The following is a 17,906-nucleotide window of genomic DNA, read 5'->3' on the forward strand; positions in this document are numbered from 1 at the left end:
AATCCAAACTCCTCCTCCTCCTCCTCCTCTTCTTCTTCTTCTTCTTCTTCTTCTTCACATGCTCCTATGAGGTTGTGGAGCAGGAGAAGCTGTAGGTGAACCACCCTCACTTAGAGCATGGCAGAGGTGCCACAACCTCAGATTGGTGCAGCATAGAAGGGGTGCTGTGGCTCCTCCCAAGTCAAGTGACAAGTGAGTGTAACAGAGTCCTCCTCAGGTTTTGTGACTGCAGACTTCAAGTCCAATACACAAACGGCAGGTAAATCTCCAGGACTGGCATTGCCATGCAGCAGAATGAAGTGACCTGTTTCAGGCTTCCATAAGCACAGGGAAGATGGTTGCAAGAACTGGTGTCTGTGATGGTGGACAACCCAAAGGGGAGAAGGGTGAGCTTCGTATCTAACGGACCAGCACTGGAGTATTACTAAATGCCCCATTCATAACCAAGTGTCTGGCAACAACACTGAAGTGTGTCTGTCAGCCAGCATTTAATGGCATTTGGGGCAGTGATGGGGAATGTACAACCACTGGCCTAATTTCATATAGCCCCTGGATGCTGCACTCTTGCTCTTTGAATCACCTCCCTGGGAATCAATTTTGTGTGAGAGAGATTGAGGAGGGAGGCAGAGAAAGAGACACAGACGCCAAAGAGTAAGCCCAAGGAGTGGAGAGGGGCAAGGTTGTGAGAAGGCTAACATCAATGAACACAGCTGATGCGTTGCTCTGCATAGAGAATTTTGCCACAGCTTTTATGTATAGTTTGCTGTGGTTAATGCATGATTGTTTTTAAATAGCTTTGATTTGATTTGCGTTTTTAATGCTATTCGGAGTACTTTGGGCACAAATGTGGCAAATACATAAACAGATAGACATTTTACAAAATGTTTAACTCTCACTTCAAGCTTTATGCCTTGCAAAAATAGTTAGTAGGAATGTTACCTCCCTTGACGAATAACTCTTGTAATAAAAAAGTTATGCAAATATGCTCCATTCTAAACTTTTCTGCCCTACCATGAAAAAATGAAAACAAAACAAAACCAAAAAAAATGAAAAAAGTGTGGAAATAAACAATTTCTCAAGCCATTTAATTCACCTATAAAAAATTTAATAGATGCTTTCTAGGACATGAAATTTGGCCAACTCTTTTATTTTTAATCTGTGTCGTTCTATTTTGCTACTTAAAAATGTTTTAATACAAGCCTTAAAAATTAACATTTAAAAGCGCTTTCTGTCAGGGTAAGCATTGCAACTGCATTTTCATAACATTTTAACAGATTAAGGGATAAACTCAACTGAAGACAATGAAGGAACCTTATCAAATGAGCATTTCACATAGACTTACTGGAGACTGGAATTAAGCTCTGCTAACGAATCTTAACTCATTTGCATGGCCAGAACCTAATCCTAATGAAACTTCATGGTAGAAAACTAACATGCTTTTTCTTCTTGCAACATTCCTCTGCTATTAAAACCATGCGCTTAACAAAAGGCCCCAGAACTGTATGGCAGAGCATGATACTATATGATTTGAGCATGGAACACACAAGACACCTCTATGCTAGCAAATCAGCATTCTAAAGCAATCCTGTCTAAAGAAAGATGTACATCTGCTCTTCCTTCAGAGACACATTAAAGGATGGATTTGAGTTATGCTAATGAATCTGGATTTGTTAGGAAGGATCACATCTGATCCCTATGTAATACCAAAGGAGATTCATCAGCTACACTTTATTAAACTAAAAAGACGAAAAAACCCAGAAATGGAAAGACAATAAATTAGAGCAGAAGACGCAACTATCTTACTTCAATATTCAACAAAATAAACTGCAGTGATGTGTAGCAGGCCTGCATAACTTATCACTCACCCACCCCAAATCCGCCGTATGGCAGCCAGCAAATCCTCCTCTTTTTACGGTTACCTGGCATGCAGCAAAAACAACTGGAGGACCACTATGCACATGTGGGTCACTAATTCTGCAGGCCTGATGTAAGGAAAATCATTTGTCAAACAGTCTGAGGACACTTTGGAACAAAGGATTTGGGTCATCAGGTGATCAGACTGCATGAATGTTGCTCATATGTTTAGAAGGTTAGAGGACATAAGGGGTCGGCTCATATTTCACTTTAAATTGCAGTTTAAAATAAACTATAATTTATGATGAACAATGTGCTAGTGTATGCTAGCATTTTGGTGGGCATATGGGCATTTTGCTAGTTTTCTGCTCCTACATATCCTCAGATTAGGGGAAACAAACCATGCTATATAGACCACTTCAGTTAGCTTGGTCAGCAGGGGGTTGATACACCAGCAGCATCTCAAATTTATTTCTCTGGCTCTGCACCTGGTGCAAACGTTCTGAGCCCCTCTAAAGATCAAGATCTTTTCTGGTACATAGAATGATACTTCTATGGACAATGGCATCCCCACACCCCTCAACAGGGGCAGATCTTGGAGATCTTTTGTAATACAGCATCCTGTACAGGGCCAACATTTGGCACCCCAAAATGGATCTTACCCGTTTTGGATCTTCTCAATTTTGCACTGCCTCAGATTCTGGCCTAGTGCTGTACTGAGGATCCAGAAAGGTCAGGCACACCCAAGTCAGAGTAAGACATGCCAGGTCATGGGTGAGCGTGACTGTATTACAGACTGACCTGGCTATTAGTAAATCATGTCCTCCATCATGGAGGGCACATGTTGCGGTGAGATCACCTAAACTGCCTCCCTGCACCCATGTTCAGCCCACGTCTTCAGCTGCGCCTGCATGGGCTGGGTGACAGGAGCACCTTCACCGACTTTCCAATCACAGGAATGCAGGAACAGCAACACAGCATTCCCGAGGAATAGGTCCTGGTGCTATGGACTCACATTTGCTCATGTGAGCACCTCAAATGCAGCAGAGTAACGGAAGCAAAACTGTGGAGGTTTTGTAGCATACCTAATTTATTTCTGTTGATTAAACAAATAAAGGAACATAACAAACATGCACGAGAGAAACAGCTCGCATACTGCGATTCTGTCTCTAGAAAGATCAAAGAAAAAGAACACAGTACTAGGGACGGAAGTCTGGAAGAGTAGCTTCCGCCCGCTCCTTTCTCACAGACAGAAAGTAAAACAAACATGATCTGGTGATCCTTGCAGTGGGAGGGATGAAAATACTGACAGGGCGGGACCGTTTGGATAGCCACAATACCCCATTGGTTGCCCCTCGGTTGCTGGGGCAGAAAATTGGCCTGTTGGGTTGTCGATTGGCTACCAAGGGGCTATTTAAACTGCTGCAAGTTACTGGGAGCTTTTTCTTTTCTGCGACGTGCATCGGATCACCCGCCCTCCCACCTTATATTTAGGGCTGTTCTTTGGCCTTGCTATGCCATCTGTTTTGGAGCAGGGGCCTGGTAGGAATTTTGCCATTTGGCTGATTGCCTAGTGCCACTTGGTTTTTGCCTACCGTGAAGCAAATCGTCACAACTTTGTAAGGTTGGCGGTTAGGAATTGATTCAATGTTTTGTGGAGGGGAAGTGGTTGGCTGTGCCTGCCGCTCCATCGCTGCTGCTAGGGAATTCCTTTAAAGGAATCCAGGGGCTCGCCTTGCCTTTGTCCGAACCCTGTCAAGGATGCTAGGGCCATGCCAGAGCCCCTGGGAGCATCTGGGGTGAGCTGTGAGATTGAAGCCAGCTTCTCGCTCCCCCAGGATGCTTTCCCTTACTGACATATGGTGGTGCCCAGTGTCAGTCCTGTTCCTACCACTGTGCAGGTTCAGGTAGTCTGGAACCAATGCCTAAGCAACCACTCACATCCTGTAATCAATAAAGTTGTGGCCAAAATTAATGCTAAAAACCTTAAACTAAATTCTGTGTCTATTTTGTCTTTATTTTGGGGGTGGTTTTGGGGGTCTCCACACGCAACTAGAGGGTTCAATGGAAAAGCTACCAGGAACTTCTGGAAGGGGGTGGGGGGCTGAAACAGGATATCTAGGCTTCCACCCCAGAAAATATAATAATGTAATATAATTTGTATACTTAATATACAGTCATACCTTGGAAGTTGGACGGAATCTGTTCTGGAAGTCTGTTCAACTTCCGAAACGTTCAAAAACCAAAGCTCCTGCAGCCAATCAGAAGCTGCAGAAGGCCCGTAGGACATTCGGCTTCCAAAAATAGTTTGCAAACCAGAACAGTCACTTTCGGGTTTGTGACGTTCGGGAGCCAAAATGTTCGAGAACTAAGCTGTTCTAAAACCAAGGTACGACTTTCATCCTCCCCCCCAAAAGCTGAACAACTCTGGTCAATCCAATGGGTAGATCACTGCCAGTTTATTTATAGTGGGAGTAGATCGCAGTCTCTTGGAAGTTCTAAGGCATAACATATTTTGAAAAATATTGTTGTAGTCTTAAAATTTTGTCAGGATTTTAGAAGTTGGGAATATATCATGTGGTTTTTAGCCTTTTATCATATTTCACTTATAATAACTATTGTTTATGGAGTATTCTACCCTTTCCACTTAAACTGAGAAGAAAATGAGATAACATCTGTTGATCCCACAACCAACCCAATTTGCATTTGTTGATTAGAAACTCGGAACAGAGGCTACACACATACAAACTGTACATACATATTCTCTCTTCTTACAAACTGTACCTGGGTTGGTTAGAAAGGTGACTATAAACTGGCTTTTGTACTATTGGCCTAAGTTTGCCTCCGGTATGCTATAATTCAGTAGGAACAAGAATAAAACTTAAGTGAGAGAACTCATAATTGCATTAATACAGTGCTCATGAATCCAGTGGTGTTCTGTTAGTGCAAGTGGCCAATGCAGTCATTATACAAAACCTCAATGTAACAAAGGCAGGCAAGCTGATGAATTGCTAACTTTACACTGTTTGATCTTCCATATTTCCCCTCTGTGGAGCTGCCCTCATTTGCACTGGTTGAAGCCCTTCCATTAGTTCAAAATTGCTGGAATACAACCAGAACATCCTGTGTATAAAGGCTGTGCACAGCTGGTGCCAAAGAGCTTTTAACTACCTAATTTACATGAGCAGTTGTGGTTTTAACATGTATTCATTGGTGGCTGGGCAAGTTTTATACACAGAAATTGAGAAAATTAGATAAAAATCAACCTTTATAAAATACCATAAGCCTTTCACAATATCTGAACATGTCCACAAGATGAAAACAGTAGCAGGGACAGCATTTTCTACTGAAGTATTATTCCAATCATAAAGGCAACTGCCCCAGCTGAGGAGATCCACCATGTATGGGGTGGAAAATTCATGAGGCTAATCGATTGTCCCATATATTCCCATGAGCCAGGTAGGCATTATACACAGAATACATATGGGAATATCGAGGAATAAAGCATATCGGCTCCACCAATTTCCATTAGTTGATCAAAAGCTCTGAACTGAGCCTACGTACATACAAGCCACACACACATATATTCTCTTCTTGCAATCTGAACCAGCATTTTTGTAGAGTGCTAATCTTGCACACAGAGACAATGTGCACACAGTTTTAATAAGCACAGATTGTATTTAGACTCCCAAATCAACATGTGGAATTTGGGCAAGCCCTCAGATATGATCCCACTTCTCCATATCCCCAAATATCCAATGGTTGGCTGCTGTCAGAACAGGATGCTGGATCCAGCAGGCTCTTCATCTGTTCTTATATCACATAGTTGGGGCTGTAGGCAACCCCCTTTCAGGCCATCTTGGGGAACAAAGAGGTGTATGCATGTGAATGTATCTTTTAAGTTTATGTCCACTGTGTTTACATCACAGCAAACACCATTCTGGTAGGTAGAAATTAAACCTTTGACACTCAGAGAACTCCTATCAACTCGTATGGATAATGTGAATCCCAGCGATTTCCACACACTAAGCAACCATGGTGCTAAAGGCGTCTCTTTTGCTATCTTGTTCCTCATTTCAGCGACTTAATTCTCAGAGCAGGCACCACAAACGTACTGAAGTTTGGGGTCAGACCTCTTTCTGTTATGCAAAATGTGGCATGCCTCAAGTATGCATAACATATAGAAATATAACTCTTCCACATGTTAAACTTAAGAAATCTACTTACGTTTGGGTTTTCTTCAACATAACTGGCTAGAAAGACTAACCAAGAAACCTAAGGGCATGGCCAATACACATGCAGGCATATTTTGTCACACAGGAAGGTTTCAGCATGTGGTCCAACGCAGCCTGCTTCCTTTATTCCCCCTCCCCAGCTGGCCTCTGACACACACAAAAATGCAGTATGATGCCTATTGAACAGACTAGCAGATATTTGCATACCTATCATTTCCCATGAGACCCAAGAGCTAGTGAAGGGTGGAGGGAGAGAGAGAAGGAGAAATGGGGTTTCATTGAACCTAGTACTCATCTCTCCAGTTTGTATTATTTTTTAAAAAGCACTGTAACAATACTTTGAAAACCACTGTAAGTCAAAATAAATTATTTTAAGAACTGTGGCCAGGTCAATGAAACAGGAATACTCAACAATTATACACACATGTGAGCGCAAGCGTGCACAAACACATACACACAGAGAGAGATAAAGAGGACACGCACCTTTAATGATCCCCTTTTCTTGCAACGTTTTCAGTGAAGGTCTTCGAGTGATAAACTTCTTTAGTCTGCTTTTAACTCGGTTTTTGTCAGTTGTATCAGAAGTGCTGTAGTTCAGCCTGAAAACTGAAAGAAAAAAAAATCAAAGAAAAAAATTAACAGGATGTTATGTTCCAACATAGAAAGCTTTGCTGGATATCTTTGGGGGAAACTGACTATATATTCTGTCCAGCAGTCTGCTATGTGGGATGATCCAAAAAGAAGCTGATTAATATTATTTTGAATAAACATTGTGAGTTGAGAGAGTCATATTAGTAATGGTTCATGTTATTGGACAGCTATCAATATACTTGTGTAAATTTTGAATGCATACCAAAAATTTGTATCTCTAGCACATATGGTTCTCCACTTGCATATTAAAGTGTGCTATTTATTATTTCCTAGGCAAATAAAATGGTGGGTTGGACAATACGATAATACTGGGAGAGGTCTGATTCTCTGTGCCAAGTATGGAAAAACATGATATATCCAAAGCACTGGTACATAAAAGAAATACTTCATATGGAAGCAAAATCCTATGCATGCTTACTCAGAAAGAAGTCCCATGTTCAATGGGACTGACTTCCAAGGAAATGTCAGAATGAATGAAATTCCAACTAAATACCAGAAAGAACTTGGTAACAGTAAGGGTTGTGCAACAGTTGAATGGACTCCCTAGGAAGGTGGTGGACTCTCCTTCATTGGAAAGTTTTAAAGCAGAGGTTGGATGGCTATATGTCATGGGTGCTTTAGTTGAAATTTCTGCATTGCAGGGGGTTGACCCTCAGGGTCCCTTACAACTGCACAATTCTATGATACTATTATTTGGAACCCAACTCTCAGCATAGCAATGTAGCTCTTCAATATACAGGTAACTTGCATCTTATGTGGGGGTTACATTCCTGGACATTGTGCATATAAGAAAAATCCTATAAAGCCAGAAACCCCTGGAACCAGGCCCTCTGCCTGATGGAGGGCTGCTTGCCCAGCTTTGTGAAAGAGGCACTAGGGCTCTGGCAGCTCTCTGGAGTCCTTGTGTCACCTTCCCAAAGCCCAATGAGCACTTCCTCGGTTTGGGGAAGGTAGCGCAAGGGCTCTGGGATGCTTCCTGAGCCCTCTCACCACTTTTCCAAAACCAGGTAAGCCCACAATTGCAGTTCTGCATAGGTGGGGGGTAGGAACAAATAAATGGAGATTGGGTTTACCCCCGCAAAGCTACAATCACATAAGTAAATTAAGCGTAAGCTGTGAGTTACCAGTAAACCCTGAGGAATCTGAGATAACAAGGTTATGCGTCATCCATGGTGCACCCTTAGGTATGACCTCTTTTAGATTGGAAGGAATAAACAGTAAACAAAATTTTGATATGGCTTGCTTAAAGACAAAAAATAAATAAATCACCATATGTGTATGTGTGTGTGGTTTAATTTTTATCCCCTCTCCACAAGGATCCCTGCAAATGATAGCTCTGTGAAGGGCTAGAGAAGGAAATGCCACCAAACTACAATTTGCATGATGCTTTGGGGAAACCATGACACCACGTACAATTTTGGTGTATGTATGCTTCCTGCACTAACTTTGTTGACAAGGAAGAAAGAAAAGGGTGTCATCTGCACATATGAACAGATTTCTTTTGTGCAGATCTAGGAGTCAAGATCCAGGGCACCATACAACATTCCTGAAAGCTTTGTAATCACTCTTAGCACAGATTGTGTTCCAAATGCATAAAGTCCTATTTCATTTTCCCTGCAAGTAAACTGCCCAAGATACAACAGGTTGTGAACCAAAATTAGAAACGCATTACTGGACTTCTTTAAAAAGAAAAGAAAGAGCATTTGTTAAGAGGGGACAAATGAAATGATACATTTAAAATATGCCCCGTCCTCAAACCAGGGCGAGTTCACAAAGCCTACTTCACAAGAGAATTCAGGGATACTGTGCTATATATTACAAATTTGTCAGTAAGAATCAAAATAAAACATTTTCTTTTTCACTTTGCTGCTCTCTAGGGATAAAAACGTGCCAGATTTTTTTCATTTTAAAATAAATACAACATACCCAATTAAGGAGAGCAACATTTAAACACATGCCTATGATAATCAGAGCATACTTTGCTTCTGATTTCACTACTGATTTGAACAGAGGACTGTTCCATTTTCCCACAGCACTGAACTGACCCCACACATACTTTTACAAGTTAGTAATCACAAAGGACATATAAAAGGACACTTTTACTGGAACATTTGCAGCATGGGACAATAATCCATCACTTACGAAAAAATAAAATTCACATTTTTAGTGGTAGCATTCTTAGGACGATATATCATAGAATACAGAGATTAGTGTTAAATTAATGGCTGGCTCTTTTGTTCGTGTTCTATTTTGGACCTTCTGGGTTCAAATGGGAACAACCCTTGGCAGTGATATACTAAAATTCCAGGGCACTCAGCCTTACTGTATAAAGAGAAATAGAAACAGCATTTCTGATGCTACAACCTTGGTGGCATGAGGGAAATGTTATAGAAAATGCTATCTGTTCTCTATGGACTGGATTCACCTAACAAACCCTGTCAGTGGGAGCCTTGTGAAAGAGCTTCTGCTTGTGCAACAGGGTTTTCCCCACCTCCCCCTGTGCCCCCTGAAATTGGCTTGGGGGCTGGAAGAAACCCCAGAACAGTGGGGCGGGATTGTTCTGTCTGGAAAGTTGATATGCTTATGCAGCAGATGGAATGTTTGTAACTGCACAATGTTGAATTCCACCCCAGTTGTTTAATTGCTTTCCTTCACTTTGTAAAACTTACACATCTGCACATATAATAACAATGCATACAGACCTAGGTCTAAATAGAGCCCACTTACATATCTCATTAAAATGAACGGGACTTCAAAGTGCTTATGTTTCATTGGGCAGCATCCATGGCACAAATCTCCTAGATAAGCAGTTGTACTACTTCAAGTGTGCCAAGGTAGTCCTTGCTTAGTAGCAGCTCACTTATTAGCATCTACATACTGCACAATGATTTGCCCAGTTTCAAGTGATTATGTCGATAAACTAAGGTAAGTCGCTCTGTAGCACCACCAACAGCTCCCTGCATGATCTTCTATGTTCCCTCATTACGGTCTCTTTCTGAAGAACTTTTATTTCGCAGTTTACAAAACATTTACCCTAAACCCCATGGGCTTACCACCTGTGATTAATTCCTGCCCAGTACGACGTTCTCTTAGTACTTTGGTTGTGTGTGGAGAGCATTGGTTTTTGAAGAACTATCCATTAATGACTTTCTGAACTGTGACAATGGATATTGACAGTGCTTGTCAGACTAAAGCACTATTGATTGCTTCACATCATGTGTATAGCAAAAACAATTTCTTTCAAGTGCCGCTTTCCTAACTGAAATACATTAGAGCAGCGCTGATCAGTTCATTACGATGCCCAAAATTATAGCATGTAATGCATCCGAAAAGAAAGGATTCAGGAAACACACACACCTCTTGTGTAAGAAGTTGCTGCAATACAATATTGTTTATTTGCTATTTTGAAAGAAAGAAAGAAAGAAAGAAAGAAAGAAAGAAAGAAAGAAAGAACACGGCAAACCTCAAAGCGCTTACTCTAGCATAGCCTCATTATGACTAAGGGGTTTCCAGGAATGACATTAAAATGATCAAGCACATTGTCATAGAAAGTCTCTTTTACAGCCAACTTTTCCTGGCATTAGCCTCCTTATCCCGCCTCATGTACAATCAATCACCATGAAATTAAAGTGACCTGTGCAAACAACATTAGAAGAACTGGCTAATAGAACATGTTAAAATTGTTAAAATACTTGGAAGAAATGAAAAGCCTTCACCTGCTTCTGAAAACATGTTAAAGTGGGGGCCAGGCAGGCTTCTCTGGAAACAGTCTTTTGGAAAAGCAGGAGGATACCATGAAAAAGCCTTCAGAGATTATCTGTGGCCCAGAGAGTTCCATATGGGAAGAATCGTTCTTTCAAATTCTAGGGAAACAAGACTTGCCAGGCTTTAGAGGTTAAAACCTGGGTCTGGAAACATTCTGGCAGCCAAGGCAGCTGAGTGAGAACTTTTGTAGCCCAGCACGATCCGGTGATCTGAGGGGTGAATGGATTTCCACCTGTCTTATATAACTGCTGACTCTGGCCAGACTTGTTTCTCTATCTAGGTTCAACTGCTTACAGATGGCCCAAATCTGTCCTTGGAGCCCTCCTTGAGTCCACCTTGCAACTTGTCTATTTGCCTCAGTCAGCCACTACATCTAATCAACATTTTCTACCCACCACACTCATTACTGATTGGGGAAACAAACCAAGTGCGTGCACCCCAATGTATTTTCCAATACATACTGATGACAGAACAAAACCATAGTGCAGTCCATTGCCGTTATTTGGGGAAAATAACAAAAAATGGCTCAACTAGGAAGTTCTACTCTTTGGCATGGCCAGTATGAAATAAATAATCCTCCATTTTCAAAAGCTCTAGGGCTGAGAACCCCTTGGAAAGAAGAGGGAAGATAAGATACCTGTGTCCATCTTGTCTATTTAAGTCCCATTCCAGCTACCATTCAGTTGGCCTGATATCACCAGAGCCTAGATGGTATGAAATGTTGGAATACAATCTACATTTTGTTGCAGGTGCCAAGAGAAAAACCTTGGCAGACCGAGAGCTTTGCCTTGTCCCCCCTTGACTATGACTACCCACTGACTGTAAATGATTTTCACCCAATGGATCTGTGAACTTCTAACCTGAGAACACACATCAGACGCCATTTCCTCATATAGCAAAAGCCTTCTATGTGCTGGAAAGGATGCCAAATCTTAGTTGTCCGCGCAAATCAATGCTGACACATAATCAGCATTTATCTTAATTAGCCCTGAAATATGTGAGAAGAGTGACAGTGTGACACATATCACTGCACAAATATATCAGCAGCAAGTTAAAAAAGAAAGCAAAGAGAGAAACATGTTTGTGGTTGGCCGGGGGACACTCTGAAGACCAAGGCCTGGTCATTGCACAACTACATTGTTAGAGAGTCAAAGGTTGCAATACAGCTGAACTTAAATCATTCTGAATGTGTCCGTATGGACTTTCTGTACAAGAGGTGCCCACAGCTGCCTAGTAGAATTGTGGAAGTAAAGGGAGAGAATTGGACAATGATATTATGTGCTGAATCATTTTATAGTAATATGACAACAACTTAATTTTCAATATTGCTATTCTATGTCTTGTGGCTATGCAGTAAAGGCTCAATAAAATTATGGTGAATTTTATTTTTTGGAGAAAAAAACCTCTTTTCTCCATGAAATACTTAGTGGGGTTTTTTTGTTGATTTTTTTGTTTTGTTTTGCAGATCTGGTTGTCATTGCTGCAAGAATAAATTAAAGTATGTGACTGCTGACTACTACTGTCCCAGATATACTCTTTCTTTCAAGGTATGTTCATTTTGGCTTGGGTTTAATTATAATGGATTACATTTCAGGTATTCATTACTGAAAAAAATCTCTCACATAGGAGAGATTGCACATAACCAGTAGCACACGTACATAGGATAACCCAAACTTCAACAATTTCCTTCAAATGCTAAGGGACTCAAATGCTAAGATTAGAAAAAGCTCCCTGTCTCAGAGCTAGTACAGATATTACTACAACTGTTCTATGCACAAATAACTGCTCTGGCATAACCATGGGCCTTTTTCAGGTGGCAACCTCCCCCCCCCCGCTTACCACATGCTTACATGTATGCTGGGACATTGGGAGGGTGACCTGCAGGAGCTAACCCCTCTTCCTACTCAGTGAGTGGGAGCAAGGGTGTTGCCGGAAGCTCTGCTTAAGAAGGCTGAAGTCAGCTGGTTCTCATCAGTCCCTTATCCTCTGTGTCCTTGAAGACTGATTAGCTGCAGGTGGAGTCACTCTGCCTTCTCCTTTTCAGGCTGCAGTTCAGCAGGCGAAGATAACTCCTGGCCCATGATAATGTATCTTCTTCTTCTTCTGAGTAGCTTTTCATTTCAGGCCTAGGAAGTTCAACTAAAGCACCTATGATGGGTGGCCATCCAACCTCTGCTTTAAAACCTCCAAGGAAGGAGAGTCCAGCATGTTCTGAGGGAGTCCGTTCTATTGTCATAGAGCTCTTACCATCAGAAAGTTATTTATGGTGTTTAATCGGAATCTCCTTTCTTGTAATTTAAATCCATTGGTTCGAGTCCTACCCTCTGAAACAGGAGAAAACAAGCTTGCTCCAGCTTGCACGTGACAGCCCTTTAGATATTTGAAAATGGCTGTGGGTTAAACCACAGAGTCTAGGACATGCCGATCAGAAGGTCGGCGGTTCGAATCCCTGTGACAGGGTGAGTTCCCGTTGTTCGGTCCCTGCTCCTGCCAACCTAGCAGTTTGAAAGCACGTCAAAGTGCAAGTAGATAAATAGGCACCGCTCCAGCGGGAAGGTAAACGGCGTTTCCGTGTGCTGCTCTGGTTCGCCAGAAGCGGCTTAGTCATGCTGGCCACATGACCACATGTGGCCACATGAAGCTGTATGCCAGCCCCCTCGGCCAATAAGGCAAGATGAGTGTCGCAATCCCAGAGTCGGTCACGACTGGACCTAATGGTCAGGGGTCCCTTTACCTTTATCATATCTTCTCACAGTCTCCTTCTTTCCAGGTTAACCATACCCAACTCCCTCAACCGTTCGTCATAAGGCTTGGTTTTCAGACCCTTGATCATCTTGGTTGACCTCCTCTGCACAAATTCCAGCTTGTCAATATCCTTCTTAAATTGTGATGCCCAGACTTGGACACAGTACTCCAGGTGTAGTCCGAGGCCAAATACAGTGTAGTATTAACTTTCCTTGATCTGGACCAGGCATAGGCAAACTCAGCCCTCCAGATGTTTGGGGACTACAACTCCCATGATCCCCAGCTAACAGGACCAGTGGTCAGGGATGATGGGAATTGTAGTCCCAAAACACCTGGAGGGCCAAGTTTGCCTATGCCTGATCTGGACACTATATTTCTGTTGATGTGCTGCCTCATACTGTTGACTCATGTTAAAGCTTGTAGTCTACTAAGACCTGAGAACTTCTTCACATGTACTATGGAAAGCCAGTTGTCTCCCTTCTTATATTTGTGAAGCTGGTTCTTCCTGCCTAAGTTACATGTTGGAATATTCTAGAAGAAACTTGTAAATGGTCTTGAACAAGTTGCTAGGCAACAGAAAGTTTCCCCAGCAACAGGTGTCCTTATTAGGGCATGCAATCAACTAAGTCTGGGTCAGTGTAAATAAGTATATGAATGAGTCAGCATTAGGTCTCTTTGTTTTCTTCCCCTTTTCTTTATTAATGACCAGTGTAAAGTTTTGTAAATAATAAAGACTCTGAGAAACAGAACCAAATAGTGCTTATTCCTGTAATGGGAATTTCACTAAGAGATAGCTGGAATGCTGCTGCTGCTATAAAGAAGTAAAAGATGCAATAAAACTTTTCCGTAAAAAGAAGTCTGCTGCAGAAAGAAATTAAAACCCAAGAGTAGATGCTCACACACCAACATTACATTAGTCCTTACTGAATTTCATTTTGTTAGTTTTGGCCCAGTTTTCCAATCTGAACTGCATTAAGTTGTAGCCCAATTCAATTCAGTTCTGCAGCATCGGAATGCACATCTAGCCCAATTCAATTCATGTTCACATACATGACTAGGGGATGTCCTGTTTTCTTGAACTGAATGGCTCTTATATGTCTATTCAGCATAGCATTTTATGTTGGCACACTGACCAACTGAACTTTCCTTTTCTCATAAGTGAGATGCCTGTCTTTCATGCAGTTGTGGCAATGGGAGCAAAAGGAAGACCACCTCTCTTGCTAAAAGAAAGGGGGGGAGATCTCTTCAGCTACTGCGCGAGGGGAAAAAAGACAGACAGAACCCACAGAAAAGCTCATCTGACTTATTTGCATTTCTTCACATGGGGGCCAGCAGGGCAAGAGTTTTGTGGCACCTTCAGCTATTGACTCAATCAATTCTTTTCATTATTCAAACAGAAAGAATTGAGACCAAGGCTCTCCTCCGACACTTCGGAAATGCACTTTATTTGGATTTCAGTAGGATAAAGTGCTGAAAACCTTAGATGCTTATCCAAAGCTTATCTTGTCTTTGAAAAAAAAAAGAAAAACCTTTCTCCCCCAAGAGGTCTAACATATAAGGAAAGTTCTGTAGCAAATAGAAATTGAACAGTTACAAACGCACACACACACACACACACAAGAAAACTCTATTATCAGGAAACGGCACCTGATGACAACATACACATGGTACACAGTTAATCATCAAAGTCCAAGCAGTGTTTTCAAGGGAAAACAACATCAAAACGTGTATGAAATCTAAGGGGGAGGGGCGTGGGTGTTAAAGAGAATGCCACAAACACAATTATACAATCAGTCTTTGATATCGAAGCCTTCCAAGTTCCAAATGAGTAAGCAAAAACAGAGAAAGGCCATTATTTTTCACTGTCCAGGGGCCCAGTTTTAAGTTGTGTGTGTGTGTGTGTGTGTGGTATTGTAAGGAGTTTAGAACTTGAATTCCACAATCACCAACATCTACCAGAAATCTGACAACCCTGTAAGTGACCAAATGAAAATGTCAAGGTATATTCACCTTCAAATCACATTTATTTATTTATTTGTCTCCTAAGACAGATGCTGCTAAACCCTCAGCCTGGGACCCATTATGTGCAGTGCTGGATTTATGTACAGTGGTACCTCAGGTTACATACGCTTCAGGTTACAGACTCTGCTAACCCAGAAATAATACCTCGGGTTAAGAACTTTGCTTCAGGATGAGAACAGAAATCGTGCGCCGGCGCCGGCGCAGCAGCAGCAGCGGGAGGCCCCATTAGCTAAAGTGTTGCTTCAGGTTAAGAATAGTTTCAGGTTAAGAACAGACCTCCGGAACGAATTAAGTACGTAACCAGTATAGGCTAAGTATAGGCTAAGTAGGCTGAAGCCTAGGGCCTCTAAATCTAGGGGACCTCACCAGCCTGCCCTCTCCCCAGTGCCACAGTCTCCCCTCTCCCAGAATTGCAAACCCAATACTTCATGTGAGGGCAGGACAACTCGGGCCACTAAATCTAGGGGACCTCACCAGCCTGCCCGCTCCCCACCACTGCAGTCTCTCCGCTCCCAAAATTGCAAACCCAAGACTTCATGCAAGGGCAGGGCAACTCAGGCCCAGCAATGATGAGACGCAGGGCTAGCCAGTGGGGCCCAATTTGAAGCAGTGGGGCGCAACTTGATTTTTTTGGTTTTTTGTAGGGCCCCAGTTCACAGCAAAATTCTGCAAAATTTTGTAGATATAAATGAAATCCATCTAGATTGCCCTGGTGTGGGGGCCCCCTTAGGAGCAGCCCGCGGAGCCCAATTTGGCCCAGTAATTCATGTGACGGTCACCTCCAGGCTTGACTACTGTAATTCACTCTACGCGGGGCTGCCCTTGAAGCTGTCCCAGAAACTCCAGCGGGTGCAGAATGCTGCAGTGAGGCTCCTCACAGGGTCTCTGCCATGGGAGCATATTCACCCAGTGCTTTTCCAGCTGCATTGGCTCCCGTTGGAGTACAGGGTTAGATTTAAGGTGCTGGTTTTGACTTTTAAAGCCCTTCACGGCCTAGGACCCTTGTACCTACGGGACCGACTCTCCTGGTATGCCCCACGGAGGACCTTAAGGTCCATATGTAACAACACCCTAGAGGTCCCAGGCCCTAAGGAAGTTAGATTAGCCTCAACCAGAACCAGGGCCTTCTCAACATTGGCTCTGGCCTGGTGGAATGCTTTGTCTCTTGAGACCAGGGCCCTGCAGGATCTGATCTCTTTCTGCAGGGCCTGTAAGACAGAGTTGTTCCACCTGGCCTTTGGCTCAGAATCAGTTTGATTCCCTCCCCCTCTTTCTTTTTCCTTTCTCCTTCTATGAAGAGATTCTCCCTAATTGTTTTAATGTTGTATCTTAATCTTTTAAATTGTATTTTAATCAACTTGTTTTTATTATTGGTTGTTAGCCGCCCTGAGCCCGGTCTTGGCTGGGGAGGGCGGGGTATAAATAAATTATTATTATTATTATTATTATTATTATTATTATTATTATTATTTGCTCCAATTGCCTTAAGGTCAGCCCTGATGAGACTGTGCAGGGGTTGGACTGACAAGCCCTGCCCCTTCGAGGTCCCTGGTGTCACTATTCAGAGTAGAGACTCAAGGACTTGTTATGGAAATAAAGGGGGGCACTTATTGGAAATCAGTTTTGTCACCTCTTCCCCCCAAACCCCGAGACAATGAGCCTAGGCACCTTTTATTCACAGTCGCATAAGCACTACACTACAGCATGGCCATAAACTTGTACATTCAACCGCTGAAGTATATACTCAATATGTAGCAATGGAGATTTATGTTACTGCTTTATGAATGAACACTGTTTTATGAATGGACTCTATATTTTTTGAATTACCTAAGAGCCACCAATAGGGAGCTCTAGAATCTGACAGCTAACCAACTGGGTACTACCAAACAGCAACCCCTATTGCTGAAAGCAGGTAACCAGCAGGGAATGCTTCAGCTCATCCTTTGCACTGTTGACTGAACACCCCGTGCTGTGCAGATAATGGAGAAAGCTCACAAATTGCATTCCTTCTGGCATCCTGGCCAACTCTATTATGCTGGTGTAAACCCTGGTGCACCAGAATCCCAGAATGGCAGCAAATAAAATCTGCTCATACTCATGCTCATGTCCTGGCCATGTCCTGCTCCTCCCTGATACTGATATTCATTTTGTTTTTTCCAGAATGTCAATTGAGAAATTTAATGGCTAACTTCCTCATATTTTTAAACTGCTCTTTCACAAAATATGACCATCAAGTTAAGGAGACCCTCCAGTTACACCAAAACAGCAAGGTTACATGGCCCTGCTGAGAGTTTTATCTTCCCAAAGCCTGTGTGAAACAGTAGAGGTTGTCTCTATTTCATCTAGAAGAAAGTCACACAACATGAGAGAAAGAGAGAGAGAGAGAATGTACACCTAAGAACTGTGATGAGGAAAAGCAGCTGCACTGCCATTTGTGTTGCATTACCTGAGGTTAGAACCAGAATGGGGAACCTGAAGACCTTCAGATGCTTTTGGACTCCAACTCCCACCATTCCTTACCCTGATGGATGGAGATGCTGTGAGCTGGAGTGACAACATCTAGAGGTCACAAGTTCCCCATCTGTGGATTAGAAAATGGATTAGATTTCAGTCCGCCCCAAATCTGAAACTATT

At 42.4% G+C, this 17,906-nt stretch overlaps 1 protein-coding gene across 17 annotated transcripts in view; it reads right to left on the reverse strand.

Annotated features, from left to right (window-relative positions):
• The window catches only part of ARHGAP15 (Rho GTPase activating protein 15), a 378,516-nt gene that overhangs the window by 153,940 nt on the left and 206,670 nt on the right, over nt 1–17,906 (reverse strand). For all 17 annotated transcript variants that reach the window (XM_083582650.1, XM_083582652.1, XM_083582658.1 and 14 more), the window contains one exon: nt 6,573–6,695. In XM_083582650.1, coding sequence (XP_083438776.1) covers nt 6,573–6,695 — 123 coding nt within the window. The remainder of the gene's footprint in view (nt 1–6,572; nt 6,696–17,906) is intronic.

This window comes from Podarcis filfolensis, assembly GCF_964270895.1.
Source record: "Podarcis filfolensis genome assembly, chromosome: 1".
Taxonomy (NCBI): Eukaryota; Metazoa; Chordata; class Lepidosauria; order Squamata; family Lacertidae; genus Podarcis; species Podarcis filfolensis.